This window comes from Alligator mississippiensis, chromosome 12 (assembly GCF_030867095.1).
Source record: "Alligator mississippiensis isolate rAllMis1 chromosome 12, rAllMis1, whole genome shotgun sequence".
NCBI lineage: Eukaryota > Metazoa > Chordata > Crocodylia > Alligatoridae > Alligator > Alligator mississippiensis.
In genome coordinates this window covers 40,615,855-40,630,152 of record NC_081835.1, presented here as the reverse complement: position 1 = coordinate 40,630,152, position 14,298 = coordinate 40,615,855, and the positions used below count along the sequence as shown (strand labels likewise).

Below are 14,298 nucleotides of genomic sequence, written 5' to 3'. Positions count from 1 at the left end.
TCTGTAGATTACTGCCAGAGGCATGGTTATCAACAGGTCTGATAACTTCCTGAAAGACAGAATGGAAAAAGATGGCATGGCAAAAAACTACCATCAACAGAGGATGTTGTTTAGCTGCTCAGTTTTTCCAAAGGCCTGACAGATCAACAGGCAGTACAAATACAGATCTAGTTGAACACTAAAAAGAAAAACATCATGCATGTGGGACATGCACTGCTATTCATCCGCTGCATTCCCTTTTGGTGTTCCTTACCTAATACAAACAGTTTTCCTAACTAGATCAGTGCAGGTAGCTCTGCGATATGCCCTCTACAAGGTTGCCACTGCCAAAACTTTATCTAAAAAGGACTAAAACCAGATAATCATAATATACATCTTTGATGCAGTATCAGAAAACAAACTGACACAGCTCTTAACTAGAATCTACTGCCTACTTCCAAAAATAGACTCTTTATTTCCTGGAGGCAAAAGGAAGTTCAGAGTGGCAATATGATCCTTCCCAGTATCAGTGGAACACGGATTAGGACAGTGATGCTCAAACTGGATGCCATGGCACCTTGGAGTGTTTTGAGATCTTTTCATGGGTACCAGGAAGCCATGCAGTCTTAACACTGTTGGGTGCGCAAATGAGATTCACAACATAAGCCTAGAAGTTTCATATAGGAATCCATAGTGTTAAAGTAAGTCTGACCTGTTGTGGTTGTTCTGAATTTTTTGCTAAAGGAGAATTACTCTATTTTTCTGTGGTCAAAAAAAACACTGTCCTTTTACAAGGGATACCTTGAGTCTAACAAGGGGTGTCTTAAGTCTACAATGGCTGAAAACAGCTTAACAAGGATCACAAACACTATATGCACTGCACTTTTGTTTCCCTCATGATATATAGCAGCGACTTTCTGGAGGACAGTCAGTGGCCTTAGTCCTTTTGGAAACCATAAAAATGGTATCTTTATTAGGGGCCTCCCCACATTATTGTGATTGTAAGCATGTTTACTGGTAGCACAAATAGCTTTACTTCCATCAAAACAGCTGGCATTTCAGATAACTGAAAAAAATGGGTCAGATGGGAGAAACTACTTAACTTCACTTACTTATACAACTTGATTTTTCTATGTACCTTTGATAAATGCTGATGAGTCTCAGTTATACAAAAAGTCTCCTGTTTGCTAGCTAAAGGGACATGGAAAACATACCAGACACTGAAGAAATCTTTTAAAGGCATCATTTTAACAACAGTAAACACATTTGATTTAAAAAAAAAAATTTCATTGTTACCTAAAACCTATGTAGTGTCCATTTGGGGAAGAAACAATCTTTCTTCCATGCAGAAAAATGCATGAATCACTGAATAAAAAGCTGAATCTGGTCTTAATTACAGAGAAGCTAATACCATTATATAAATGACTCCATCTCTGCCTAGGCTTGCAGTTCAGGAACTCCAACTCCAAAGGATGCTGCTTTCAGGGTCAGAAGCAGAGGTCTGTGCTCTGGCTGCAGTGCAGCCAGCCAAGTACCCCATACTAATTATTTACATTATATACATGTTATTTTATACTGCTACAAAGTGCGTAGATCTACAAAAAAATCATTACAGGGTATGCACATGTGAAGAGCCCCTGGCAGAAGCACAACGAAGTCACCACAAAAGTACCTTCTCCAAGCAGGGAGTGATAAGGAGCTGCTCCTCAGCATCCCCTGCCCGCAGGGTAGTCAGTCAGTAAGGGGGACAGGCCCAATCAGCTGTTACCACAGTGGGAACAGCTAAGAGGACTGCCCACAAGTCACCTACAGCAGCAAGGGCTAACTGGGCAGCCTCTACCACCCAATCAGCCCTACCTGTCACTGCAGCCCCATCACCCTTTCAGCTGGGCAGCAAGTGATGGGGCTGCTGGAAAACCACTTGTGGCTGTAAGATCTGGAGCAGTTCACAGACGTCTCCAATACCTACCCCTTTTGCAAGCAGAGGGAGACCCTGGCACACACTTACCTGGAGTGTGTCAGGCTGCAGCCCTTGCAACACCTCCGGAACCTCCTGCTGAGGTTCTGGCTGCACCACTCCCCTCAACTTGTTATTTACATGCTCCCCACCTGTAGCCCCACCAAGGCCCAGGACCTTTTGGTCAACCTCCTCCTAGCCCTGGGCAGGAAGGAGGACAGGGGGGCTGCTTTCCTCACCCTACTTTGTTCCCATCTCTGAGCAGAGTATCACTGGGCAGTGTCCACTGGCTCCTTGGATTCATTTGAGGGACAGTGGGCACTGTCTGGTGTGCTGTGCTCAGTGTCTCCCCCCAACCCCTTGGCATTTTTGTTTTGAACCTTTGACCTCCACTCCTATCCCTGTTTTTTCATTATTTGTCCCCAGTAATTAATTGCAATCTTTTTCTGTAGCCTCCCTATCTGAGGGAAGCTAAAAGATTAAGTGGTGGGCTCATACCCCTGACAGATGACAAATAGGCCTGTGGGGCTGTACGGGCTGACAGGGCAGGTCTTTACCACCCAATCAGACTGTGCTCCTGTAGCAGCCCTATTATCCTTGCCACCTGGCAGCAAGAGAAACAGGACAGTCTGCAAACTACACGATGACATGGACTTATTAAAGGGGTTGGCAAAATATGGCCCGCAGCCCGGATCCAACCCGCAAAGGGACTTTGTCCAGTCCACAGTGGGTCCCACAGTCCCGCTTGGTCCAGGTGCCCTTCAGCCCATGCCGTATCCTACCTACCCCTGGGCGCACAGTGGGGCTGGGGCGGCTCTGCAGCTGGCCTGCCTTTCTAGGCAGCCCAGGCAGTGGCAGCTCCTTCCAGCTGCTGTCACTGCTGGTCCCAGCCCAGTGGGACCAGTACACGCAGTTCCACCCCGGCCTGCCACACACCTGCTCCGGACTCGGCCCAAATGAGCAGACCAGCTCCTGACTAGCCAGAACCCATGAGCACGGTCCTGACCCAGGCCTGCCTAGTGCCTGCCCAGACTCACCCACCCATGCTGAGCAGCAGCCAGGCAGAAGCCTTTGCTTGGTGTGGGGAAAAGCAACCCCTCCCCTTTGCTTCTACCAGGCCCTTATTGCTGCCTAGAGCCCACACCTGGACTGGCCTGCAGCTCCTCTGCACTGCCACTGCTGCCCTGCCAGGCAGCCTGGAGGCAGTGGCAACGGCAGCAGAGAGGAGCTGCAAGGCAGCCCAAGGAATGGGCTCTGGGAGGCTGCAGCAAGAAGGGCCAGGCAGTGGTGAGGGGGAGGGGCCGCTTTTCTCCCAGACAAGCAGCAGCTTCTGCCTGGCCTGCCACTGCTCCTGGTGGGTGGGCAGTTGGGAACAGGCACAGGGCAGGCTGGGTTGGGGGCTGCCTGTGCGAGCTCTGGCTGGTCTGTTCCAGTCCAGAGTGGGTGCAGGGTGGGCGGGGGCCGGGTTGGGGCTGGTGGTGGCAGCTGGGAGGAGCTGCAAGACATGCAGGCTCCAGGCTGTTGGGGAGGGCGTGCTGACCGGCCTGCAGTAACTCCCCAGAACTGCTTATGTGGCCTGCGGGCCCACATAACTGCCTGCCCCTGACTTGGTAGGTGAGAGGGACTGCCCCTGCTGTGGTTCTGTCACCTTTGTCACCTGGTAGGAACAGCAACAGCTGGCCCTTGCAGAGATCCCCGACAGGTCACTGCTGGGAAGGCTTTCAGGAGGCCAACTACTCTCCCTCCCTTCCCTTGGTGCAGTGGAGAGAGAAGGAAGGGCCAACCACCGTCTGTCTTGTTGAAGCAGAGATTAGGCAACACGACAAACATCCCGAGCACACACACGACCGCGCTGTGTGGCGCTAAAGCAGCCTGTATCGTGCCACAAGTGTCGCGCCTGTCAGCTGCCGAAGCAGCCTCAGCCAGACCAGCAGCTGCTCTGCTCCTCGGTGGCTGTGACGAGCTCCCCGCCACAAGCCCGGAGTCCTCGTTTCCGTGGAGAAGACATTCTCGGCCGCAGGGCGCTGGCGCCCAGCCCCGCCCCGGCTCCCGCCGCTCCCAGTCCTCTCCACGCAGCCTCGAGCGCGGGGCACTGCGGGCAGCGGGGCCGGGGGCCCCGCAGGAGCCGCGCGAACAAGGCCCAGCTCCGCGGGCGCTGCCCGCCTGGGCCCCTTGCCGGAGACCTCGCGGGCGGCTCGGACCCGGGTCGAGCAACGAGCCCACGGCCGCGCCGGGGCCAGCCCGGGCCCCACCGTGATGCGCCGCCCCGCGCCGGGATCCCCGGCCCCGGCCCCGGCCACAGCTACTCACCGGCGGCGCCGCTCGCAACGCTCGCCCCGCTACGGCGTCTCGGCAGGGACAGGCCGCGGGGCGGGGCAGCCGCAGGCCCCTCGCGGTCGGGGCGGTGCTGCTGGCCCCCGGGGCAGCGCCAAGGGCGGAGCGGGAGACCTAGGCGCTGCTCCCAGCCCAGGCGCCGCTGGCAGCTGGGCCGGACTTCCCCAGCGCGAGCGGAGGCTGGAGTTCGGTCGCCGCCCTCCTGCAGGCTGCGTCGAAGAAGTTCTTGATGGCAAAGCTGCCGGCCCGAGCCCCCGCCTGGCTCCCCTGCGATCCGCCCCGGGCCGCATGAGCTCCCAGGTCCCGCGCCGGGCGCCGCTGTCTACTAGAGACCGGAGCGACCCGCCTTGCGCCGAAGCCCCCAGTCCTCGATGCCCCCCTGTGCCTCAGGCTCATCGGTTCAGTCGCTTATGCAGAAGCAGGGCTTTCCTCCCTCCGCCGGACTACATGGAAAGGTGCCTTATCACAGCAGGACCCATAAGGGCAAAGTCATTTCCTGCGTTTGCCTCAGCATAATCCTGGTCGCAGCACTTGGGGCCATTTATAACCTGGGGAGAAGAAACGTGACATTTCATATCAAGATGCTGTAACAGGCTTCTGTAACAGGCATTCCTCTGAGTGGAAACAGACATCACCTGTCTAGTCTCATTTGTGCTGTCTAACATTTTTTTTTAAGGCAGCACAAATTGCTGCCTTGCCCTTTGTTGACATGACAGGTACCACACCAGTGGCACAAAAAGAAGTAGTAATAGATTCTACTACTGTATTGTAGCAGACCTTTATGGCCCTTTCCCTACTCACCCAGACCTGTGAAGTGGGTCTGGGGAGTGGAAAAAGTGCTTCCCTGCTTGGAAATCTCCACCTGGGGCAGGGTTTTCCTCACCCAGTCAGTCCCATGGGGCTGGCTAACAGTGGAAGCATCTTTCCCAGCTGCTTCAGACCTATAGTGCAGGCCTGGGGCAGCAGAGAAAGTGGGGAAATCACATCACCCACTTATCCCATACCATCAAAGACAAGGATAACATGCTTTGCTTAACAAAGTGGATCAGCTGTGTTGGACACATCACAGCACTGCTGATCTGCTCCATTTGGTGAAGTCTATTTCACGCAATTAGAGGCAACTCCTGCAGGCAACCAGTAGAGAGCAGTAAGCCACATACAGCTGAGATAAAAGCCTGCATACTACTAAGGAATAGGGCTGTGCAAAACAGCCTCGATCAAGCTGGGGTCAAGGAGTCAGCCCAGCTGGGCTGCACTGGGGATGGAAAGAAGCCCAGCTGGGCTGACTTCTGGACTCCAGTACTATCTAGCACTGGGGTTGGGAAGTCAGCCCAGCTGGGCTGAGTTAATTTCCCCAGCGCTGTGGTAGAAACATTTCGACTAGCGTCATTTTGTATCTAGGCTGTTCCGTAGCCCTTTGTTTCATTTTGATTTTGCTGTTTTGACCTCAAAATGAGTTGAAAGTGTCAAAATGAAACAGCCAGCAAAATTTCACACAGCCCTACTAAGGAACTCCTGTGCTTTATCATAAGAGGGAGAGGTGACCAGAAGTGAAGCCTAGAGGCTATATGAGCCTGGCTCTTGGGTTGAGAAGTCAGTCTAGCCCAGAATGGGGTTGTGAAAGAATTTATCTGAAGCACTAGGAAAAGGAGAAGCTGGGAATCTATGATAGTCTGTCTGAATTAGATCACAGTGGGGAGAAGAGTTCCTTTGAGGGAAGGCTCTAGGCTGATGACTGGGGGCTACAAAATATAGGCAGTAAGGTAGCTTTGAGAGGCTCGTATAGGATAGCCAACTAGCAGTGGTGGCTTTGGATGTGTTAGGTACTTTCCGGGTTGAGGGGGGCAAGAGTTGGTTGGTCATCTTACTTGTAACAACTCGATGGTTTTGTCTGTTAGCCATGAGGTATGGGGGAAGACTTCTGCAGGGCAGTAAGGAGGTATTAAGAATGCCTGGCTAAAGGGTACTCTAGGCTGGGCTGGTTGGTGTGGGGGTAGGCCAAGATTGATAACACCAATTTGGGAGGCAATGTCAAGGTGTGGTAGGCAAAGACAGGGCAATACCCTAGCAAGTCAGAATGCAAAATAGTCTTGGGGTGGCTGCCAGAGGGCCCCATATCTATCTTTGCAGGTGGCACCCATTACAATGCTTATATTCACCTTGCCTAAAGCATAGACTAGCCCTTTGTAGCTTGCTTCTGAGAAGCCTAGCTAGGCTGCCAGGCACCTTTAAAGATATGTGGACAAAATAAACTGCTGCAGTCAGGGGCATCAGAAGCAAAGTCTTAGCTAAGCTCCTCAAGTTTGGCAGCTTATACACAAACTTCTTATTTGTTCTACCTATATGGGAAGGCACTCTTCATATCTCAGGATCTTGGGAGAGGAGCAAGGTAAACAGTCACACCTGTAGATGTAGCTCTTGCTCTGCTGCGGGTAAATCGGAAGAGTTTGCTGCAGCACCAGGCTCAGTAGGCTAATCCAGTCAAGCGGAGAAGCCAAGAGCACTGGCCACAAGCCTTGCTCCCATGATTGGCACTATCCTTTAAGACCTGCCCTGAGTAAGGCAGACATTTTTCTTATGTATGTGGACATTCATTATAAATCACAATTGCTGCAGTGGGAGACCTGAAGGCTTAATTCTCAGTTCTCCACTCGGCACTAAGGGAGAAAGATCCCTGTGTTCTAGAGCAGTGCTTCTCAAAGTGGTGGTCTGCGGACCGGGGCCAGTCTACAAGCCACTGGTCGCCGGTCCACAGCGAGTTGCCAGGAAAGAAAGAAATATATTTTCAGAAGCATAACCTTGATATGTCATAATGCCACAGTTCATACGTTCCAAGACTGCAGGTGACGTCATGTCATGCGAGGTGAGGAAGGAGAAAGAAACAGCTGGTCACGCATTTATGAAGCGCTGTTACACGTAGTTGCTGCCACCGGCTGAACTGGGCACTGGTCCCTGGACCACTGGAAAAAAAATTGCCAGTCTGCCACATCAGATAGTTTGAGAAGCACTGTTCTAGAGCCATGAAGACCGTGGCTGGCCCCCAGGTAAGTAAGACTTTTTTTGGGACTGTTCTCTCTCATGCCTTCCTTTTCATGTTCCTGCCTCGCCCCGTAGGAAGCAGGAAACAGCCAGAGGGCAATACACTCTAGACCTGTATCTGATCTACCCTCTGCCCTGGAATTGGGAGTTGGGCTTGCATATGGTCCTTTTCCCAGCTTTGGTAAGGGAATTATTAGGGGCCACTTCCATTTGCTTTAAGCCTTCTATATAGCATCAGGCCCTTGGGACTAGATGTTTTGTAAACCTGAGGTAATTCGGTAAGGCCTTTTACATATTAGAGAATTGGAGAATAGATACAAATACCCAAATGTGTATATTTGATTAATTAATATTCTTCTACTTGAGCACAATATAGTGACTGTCACTGTTAGCAGCACTGGTCATGAAGGTGTTAAAGGAACAGGGATCACCTAGCATCTTTATGGGCCTGAGCTTCTCTACCTCTGCCTTTATGGCTGGGGCACTGGCCCTAGCTGATGGTCACAGGGTCTTGTGACCACAGTCCTTTTTAGCAGTGAGACCATGTTGCCCAGTGACCTACAGGCAGGATTTCTCTTTCTGCATTCTTGGTGAGCAGGGCAGAATTTCCAGGATCTTCACCCCATTTCTCTTTCTTCTTCCTCATCCCCCTCACTCCCATTTTCCTTGTCTCTTCTTTCTGTTTCTGCCCTTCCTATTTTCTCTCACGCCCACACCATTTTCAATAATGTTTGGGCAAACTCCAAGTTGCTGCTTTACAAATCTCCAAAATGGAGACCCTACAGAAGGCATCAGAAATAGCCTGAGGTCCGTTGGAGTGCATTTAGATCACAGAGTCCAGTACAGCTAGAAATGTAGTTGGAGAGTTTGAGGTCCAGAAGCCCCAAACCCTTGGATCTCTCAACTATCCCCACAAAGAAGCATGGGGGAAATAGGCCAGAGCTGTTTTCACATCCAAAGTGGCCTTGGACTTTGAACTGTGTAGCTTTTGGAGGAAAGATCACTAAAGGAGTTTTTTGCTCAAGGTGGAACTTAAACAGGCTTTGGTAGGAATATAGGGCGTGTATGGAGGACTCAACTGGGTCATAAGTCTCTAAGAAAGCATACTGTGCAAAAGCAAGAACTTAGGAGGAGAAAATCAGGAAAGCAAATGAGTTGCACCTGACAAGGGAAGTTAAGGAAAACTGGATTCTATAAATACTTTGGTCAGAAAAGTGTTTTCTTGTGTGCTGCACCCCCTGCCCACTCCCAAATCAACTGCTAAATAGCCAAGAAGTTCCATTAACAGAAGAAGATGCAAAGAAAGAGGAGCTGTTTGACAAATACTGTAGCTTTGTTTTTCACAAAAAAGGTAAGTGGCAACTAAACATCTAATCAAAATTGTATAGGCAAGGAAGGGGAAAGGTCAAAGATCATGATAATGAAAGAAACTGTAAGAGCTTTGATTGGCTTAACTGAATTCAAGTGAAACTTGCCTGATGAACTCTGTCCCAGGGTGTTGAAGGAACTGGCAGAAGGGACTTTAGAGCCCATAGCAATTGTATTTGCACAATAGCGAAAGACAGGTGAAGTTCCAGGGGACTAGAAAAGGGCCAACATAATGCTTCTCTTCTTAAAAAATAAAAATAAAAAAATCGGGAGAACAAGACTGGTCAACCTAAGCCCCTGGCTGCTGCTTCTGTGTGGTATGAAAGGAGTATGACTACCACTATACCCGCTCTGCATCTTCTGCACTATGGCTAGAACTGTCCAACTGAGACTGTTCCATGGTGGGAGGCATCTGGTGCCAGCAGCAGGATCTACAGAGCTCCCTGACAGCCTGCCCTGGGCCACTGGAGCTGGTACAGCACTTTCCTACTTTCCCCTGGGGGTGCAGGGGGAGGGGATGCAACCAAAGACTGAGATATTGGGCGTGCCAACCACCGGATGGAAGCATAAAGCTGTTCAAGTTGGTGTAGGAGGAGAGAGATCTTCCTGATTGGAAATGCTCTCAGCTTTTTTTCCAGAAGAGCTCTCTTTCTGTGCCATTCCCCATCCCCTACTTGAACCAGTTTTCTGCTAGGAGAAAGGTGTTCCTCTCCACACAGTGTAATGCCTCCCACAATCTCGAGTTTTCTTCCTCATGTGGAAACTCTATCCTGGCAATTTTCAAGAGCAGGTTAGACATGCACTCTCAGCTGGGGTGGTTGATCCTGTCTTGAGCAAAGGCCACAACGACTTCATGAAGTTCCCTCTAACTCGGCTTTTGTATTGGTTATTTCCTAGCTTAGTGGTTAAAAGCTCTTGCACAAAAAGTGGGAGACTCGCATTTTAAGATGTCCTTACCCTGAGCAGACTTGAATTTAGATCTCCCCCTTTTTTTTTTTCTAGGAGAATACTGTAAACCCCAAGTTATACAGTAGAATAAATAAGGACGTTTTCCATCTGTCTTATTGAAGCCGAAGGAAGTTTACCATGTGATAAAGGCAGTTTCCCTAGCAGGGAAAAGATCCTTGGTTCTTTTCCCTACTATCAAGCTTGTTTCTGTTTTTTCAGTCCATGATTGTGTAATATAAAACAAGGAACAATTGAAGGAACCTGCTACCATAGCCTAATGGTTAGGGTACTCTCCTAACACAGATGTAAAGGTGTTAAACACTAGTAGTTAGGGGGACTTTCCCATTGTTGTAAGTGATGCCAACTAAGTTAACTTGCATTTGGGGAAATGTATAAATTTACCTCACCATACCTAGTTGTCTATTTATAAATTTTGGTCCAGAAAACTAGGAAGTACAATGATTCCATGGTTTGGTTTTTCTTTGAATTGTGAAGTGTGTTTTTTGCCCATGATGCTGCTGTTTATGATAACTTCACAATGGTTGTCTTGACTACAGTGTTGCTTGACTTTGCTCAGTCCTGCATCTGCCTTGCGTGAGCTGACCATCCACAGTACAAATGCAATGACAGCTCCACAGAGACACAGCCTCTTTAATCCTGAACCTCACTACATCCCAGGGTAAGTTCCAACTTTCACAGAAGCAGTATGTAATTTTTAATTGCAGAAAAATTTGATCACATTAAGGAAAAATATTGTTTCTATAAACTTCAGTATTTTTTTATAATTACATTGTTCAATAGGGATTTTAATGAGGAAGGGAGTTCCATGATGGTGGGGGGAGGAACTGCATAATATAGTGCACTTAAAGACTGCGAATGGAATTCTGTTTCCCTCTGCGTACCTGAAATACTGGCTTTCTTAATATATGGATATTCTTGACTCTGCCTCTCCTACTGTGGATACACAAGTATGTATGTGTAGACTGAGCTTGCTTATACATACATGTGCCTAAGCATAAGTCTGTGAAGAATGGAGAGGAGGACCATCCTGTGTTTTAGCTCCAATAACTGAGTGGTTAGGGCATTTGACTAAGTAGGAGACCTGAGTGATAGGCCTCCCTTGTGCTGTATAGAGTTCAAATTGCATTGCTCTGCTTACCTAGCACAGTGTGGTCAACCTTCTAGCTGTGCAGGCCAGATAAGTAGCATGGTGTCATTCTGTGAGCAAGAACCTGCATGGTACTGGTCCATGGGTGCACAGAGTGGTCCAATCTGACTTTTCCTCTCCCCACCCCTCCAATCTGTTGGAACAATCTAGCATACATGGCCATATTACCTGGCCCCTGGACCTCCCCATAGGTCCAGAAATTTTGCACCAGGGGAGGGGCAACTATCAATGCCACTGAAAACTTCTGGACATGTGGGGAGACCCTGTGAGCTAGGTGACCAGGCTTATTTCCAGCTAGATGACCTGGTTCTGTGGAGTGAATCTGGCTCACAAGAAGCTTCAGCAGGGTGGCTCCTACCCCACTCCTGGAGTGATGCAGCAGGAGCCATTGCTGGAGGTGTAGAGAGTGGAGCCAGCAGCCAGGCGGCTGCAGCTGTACCAGGAGCAGACCTGCCAGAAGCTGTGCCTACTGGCCAGGGTTGGTGGGCATGGGATGGAGCGTGGAGCAGGCTGTCCTGAGCAGGGCTCAGCCCAATGTGGAGTGCCATGGGGGCAACTGTGGACTGCACTGTCCAGGTAAGCTCTGCTTCATGTGCCCCCTGCATCCTCCTTCCTCGCCTCACCCCAGCTGGCCTCCAGGGCCTAGTGCCCAGACAACTCCCCATGCACGCGCACACATACCCCCCCCTCCCCCACACACACCTCCCCCTACAGAGCAAGGGCTGCCCCATGACCTTGTCTTGTGATCCTGGCTCTGTACACCCATCTTGCTCCCAAACACTGCTCCTAGAATGGAAAACAATGAGACTTCTTTCCTATGCTCATAGATGAGCATTGTCTACAGCACACTGTGGTGGTAGTGTTTAAGCAAGAGACTTTCCTGCATGACCTGCCCACTAGCTTCTTGCATACTTCCATGGAAGTATGGCATTGAGGACATTCCAGGAATGTCCCCTACAGTCACCCTTGACTTTGGTCTCTGATATGTTTGAGATTTTATGCCTGGGTGCCAGCAGGACTCTGAAGGTAATCTACATCAAGACAGTAGAGTGTCCTGGCACAAGATACTGCTGACATGCCCATCCACTCTCCTCAGCGGCCAGTGAGGAGGAGAAAGCTTCCTCCTCTGATGCAGTGGTGACAAGCAAGTCCGAGGTAAAAAGTGTTATGAAAAAAGAATGCTGGAGACACAAATCAGGGCTGGACAAAGAGTTGGGGAACAGGAGCCCAATGGATAAATGGATATGGGAATAATGGGTGGCAGCAATACTTGGATCATATGAGGCAGCAAGAGAGAGTGGAATTATCTGGGTACAGAGACTGAGACTTGAAACAACTGAGGTGCAGCAGAGGAAGTAGGGTGGGGCGAGATAGATTAGATGGGAGGATACAGGAGATGGGGAACTGGGATTGGCTGGGCAAGAAACCAGAAAGGGTGGAATTGGTGAACAAAAAGAAAGAAGCAGAAGCAAGAGAGTGGGACTGGGACTGAGACTGGAATTTAGACGGGGAGGTTAGGCCTGGATAGGTAAAAATACTAGGATTAGAATGAGAAGCCTGTGGTCTGGAAATGGGTACTGGCTGAGTAAGGATAGTAGAACTAGAAATAGAACCAGGGTGGGGAGAGAACCTGCTTCCACCACAGTCCTGTCTTTAAAAGTGTGGGACTGAAAGAGTCATAGAATCATAGAAAAGTAGAGTTGGAAGGGACCTCTGGAGGTCACTAGTCCAACCTCCTGCTCAAGGCAGGATCATCTCTAGCCAACTCATCCCATACAATTGATTGTCTAACACATTCCTAATAGTACACAATCCACTCTGTCACACAACTGTGAGGCATGTTGGGCCAAAAGAACCAAGAGCATTCTAAAGTACTACAGGTAAAGCAGGAGAACAAGGGTTGTTGGTGCCTTGCTGCTGCAAGGGTTGTTAAAATGCACTACTCAAGAGATCCAAGGATGAGGACCATGCCCCCTACCTCCCACTAACTAAGCCAGTTGTGGAGCCCTACTTTTCTCCTACTACAGAGCATGGTCCTCTCCAATATCCACTTACTCTAATCTACAGAGCTCTTCTCATTTCCCAGAAATTCCCTTTGGGGTGGTGGGGAGGGGTCATAGGTGATACTCCTGAGCTTCTAGCTGTTGCTTGTTTTGGAGTACTCCAGGCATTAGTCACTCCTAGATCATCCCTGAATAATGCTTATCCAAATTCTTCTTGAAAACCTCCAAGGATAAAGATTTCACAGTTTCCAAGGCAGTCTATTCCACTACCTCACTTTTCTAACAACAAAAAAGTTTTTCTTGATATCCAATCTAAATTTACTTAGCAACTTCAAGCCCTTAGGTCACATCCTGCTCTGCAGCAACAGAAAGCAAGGGGCGGGGGGTCCTTTTCTTTATGGATGCCCTTCAACTATATAGCAGTCTATTATTGCTATATAGTTATACAGCAAAATAACATCTAATATATTTGGTTATATCAGTCACTACTACTACTTATAAAATTATGATATAGTGTATATGGATTATTTAATGTATGGTCTTCTCTTTATCTCCTTTCAGACCTTGTGCTTTGTTTAATTTTTTATAGTCCTCTTTACTTGCTAACCAAGTTAGTTGTCAAAGGTTCACACTGTGATTTTTCAGAAACAGGCTTTGGGCCTTCTGCTTAGCAACACTCCTGCAACATAGCCTAGGCCCCATAAAAATGGCCAAGGCAGACAAAAAGCATCAATCTTTCTGTGGAGCTAGCTTTTAATCTGAACTTTTCAAGTGGTCACTAGCTGCATGTCCTTTATTTTCTGAGTGTTCAATTTACACCCCTGCAATCTGGGCTGTATCCCCCTACCCCAAAGTGCTAGGCACTCACAGCTGTAACACAAGACAAAGTTATCTAGGTACTGAGCATATAAAGTGCTATGCATGTTTGGAGGGGTGAGTTTTATATGTTTCAGACTGGGCACTAAAAATTAAATGGGTGCTATTCTTTATGCCTCTATTCCTCAACAGTAAAACTGAAATAATACCACCCTCTCATCTAATTTTGTTTTTCACAAAAAAAGTTTTGTTTTACAAACATTTAACTCTAGCAATGGACATCATTAAAAACCCATAATGGAATTAAACATTCACCCTATGGAACAGAGTTTAAATAATCCAGTAAAGAAAGATGTCTTATGTAACACAGACAATAGGACTTCCCTTTTTTAATCTGTTGGAAATAAAACTCATTCTTTAGAAAATAATCCAGTAATGATTTAAAAATTGCTCAAACTGGAAGAATAATTACAGCCTTTGGTAAATTGCTCTAAAGATTCCTGATAATTAACCTCACAAATAAAAAATCTAGACACTATTCCTAGCCTAAATATGCTTACCTTCAGATTCTAGGTAATACCTTTGCCTGCTAGATTCAAGAGACATTGATTAACAAATGTCTTTTTTCTGTATAGTGGTAGTGTTCAAATGGTGCTGTAGCCATGATAGGAGGAAATATATGCAAC

The 14,298-nt window shown here is 48.4% G+C and overlaps 2 protein-coding genes across 4 annotated transcripts in view; one reads left to right on the top strand and one right to left on the bottom strand.

Annotated features, from left to right (window-relative positions):
- RNF123 (ring finger protein 123) overlaps positions 1-4,338 on the bottom strand; it is a 136,984-nt gene extending 132,646 nt beyond the window's left edge. Inside the window, exon 1 of the mRNA XM_059716136.1 lies at positions 4,247-4,338. The gene's annotated coding sequence lies outside the window, so the exon portion shown is untranslated. The remainder of the gene's footprint in view (positions 1-4,246) is intronic.
- Positions 4,339-4,814: 476 nt separating this feature from the next.
- Positions 4,815-14,298, top strand: part of CIMIP2A (ciliary microtubule inner protein 2A) — a 68,487-nt gene continuing 59,003 nt past the window's right edge. For 2 of the 3 annotated variants that reach the window (XR_009456128.1, XM_059716133.1), the window contains exons 1-2: positions 4,815-8,660; positions 10,183-10,304. Coding sequence is in view for 2 of the 3 variants with exons in the window: in XM_059716133.1 (XP_059572116.1) it covers positions 8,604-8,660; positions 10,183-10,304 (179 nt within the window). In the remaining variant the exon portion in view is untranslated. The remainder of the gene's footprint in view (positions 8,661-10,182; positions 10,305-14,298) is intronic. The other variant, XM_014607957.3, reaches the window with a different exon arrangement.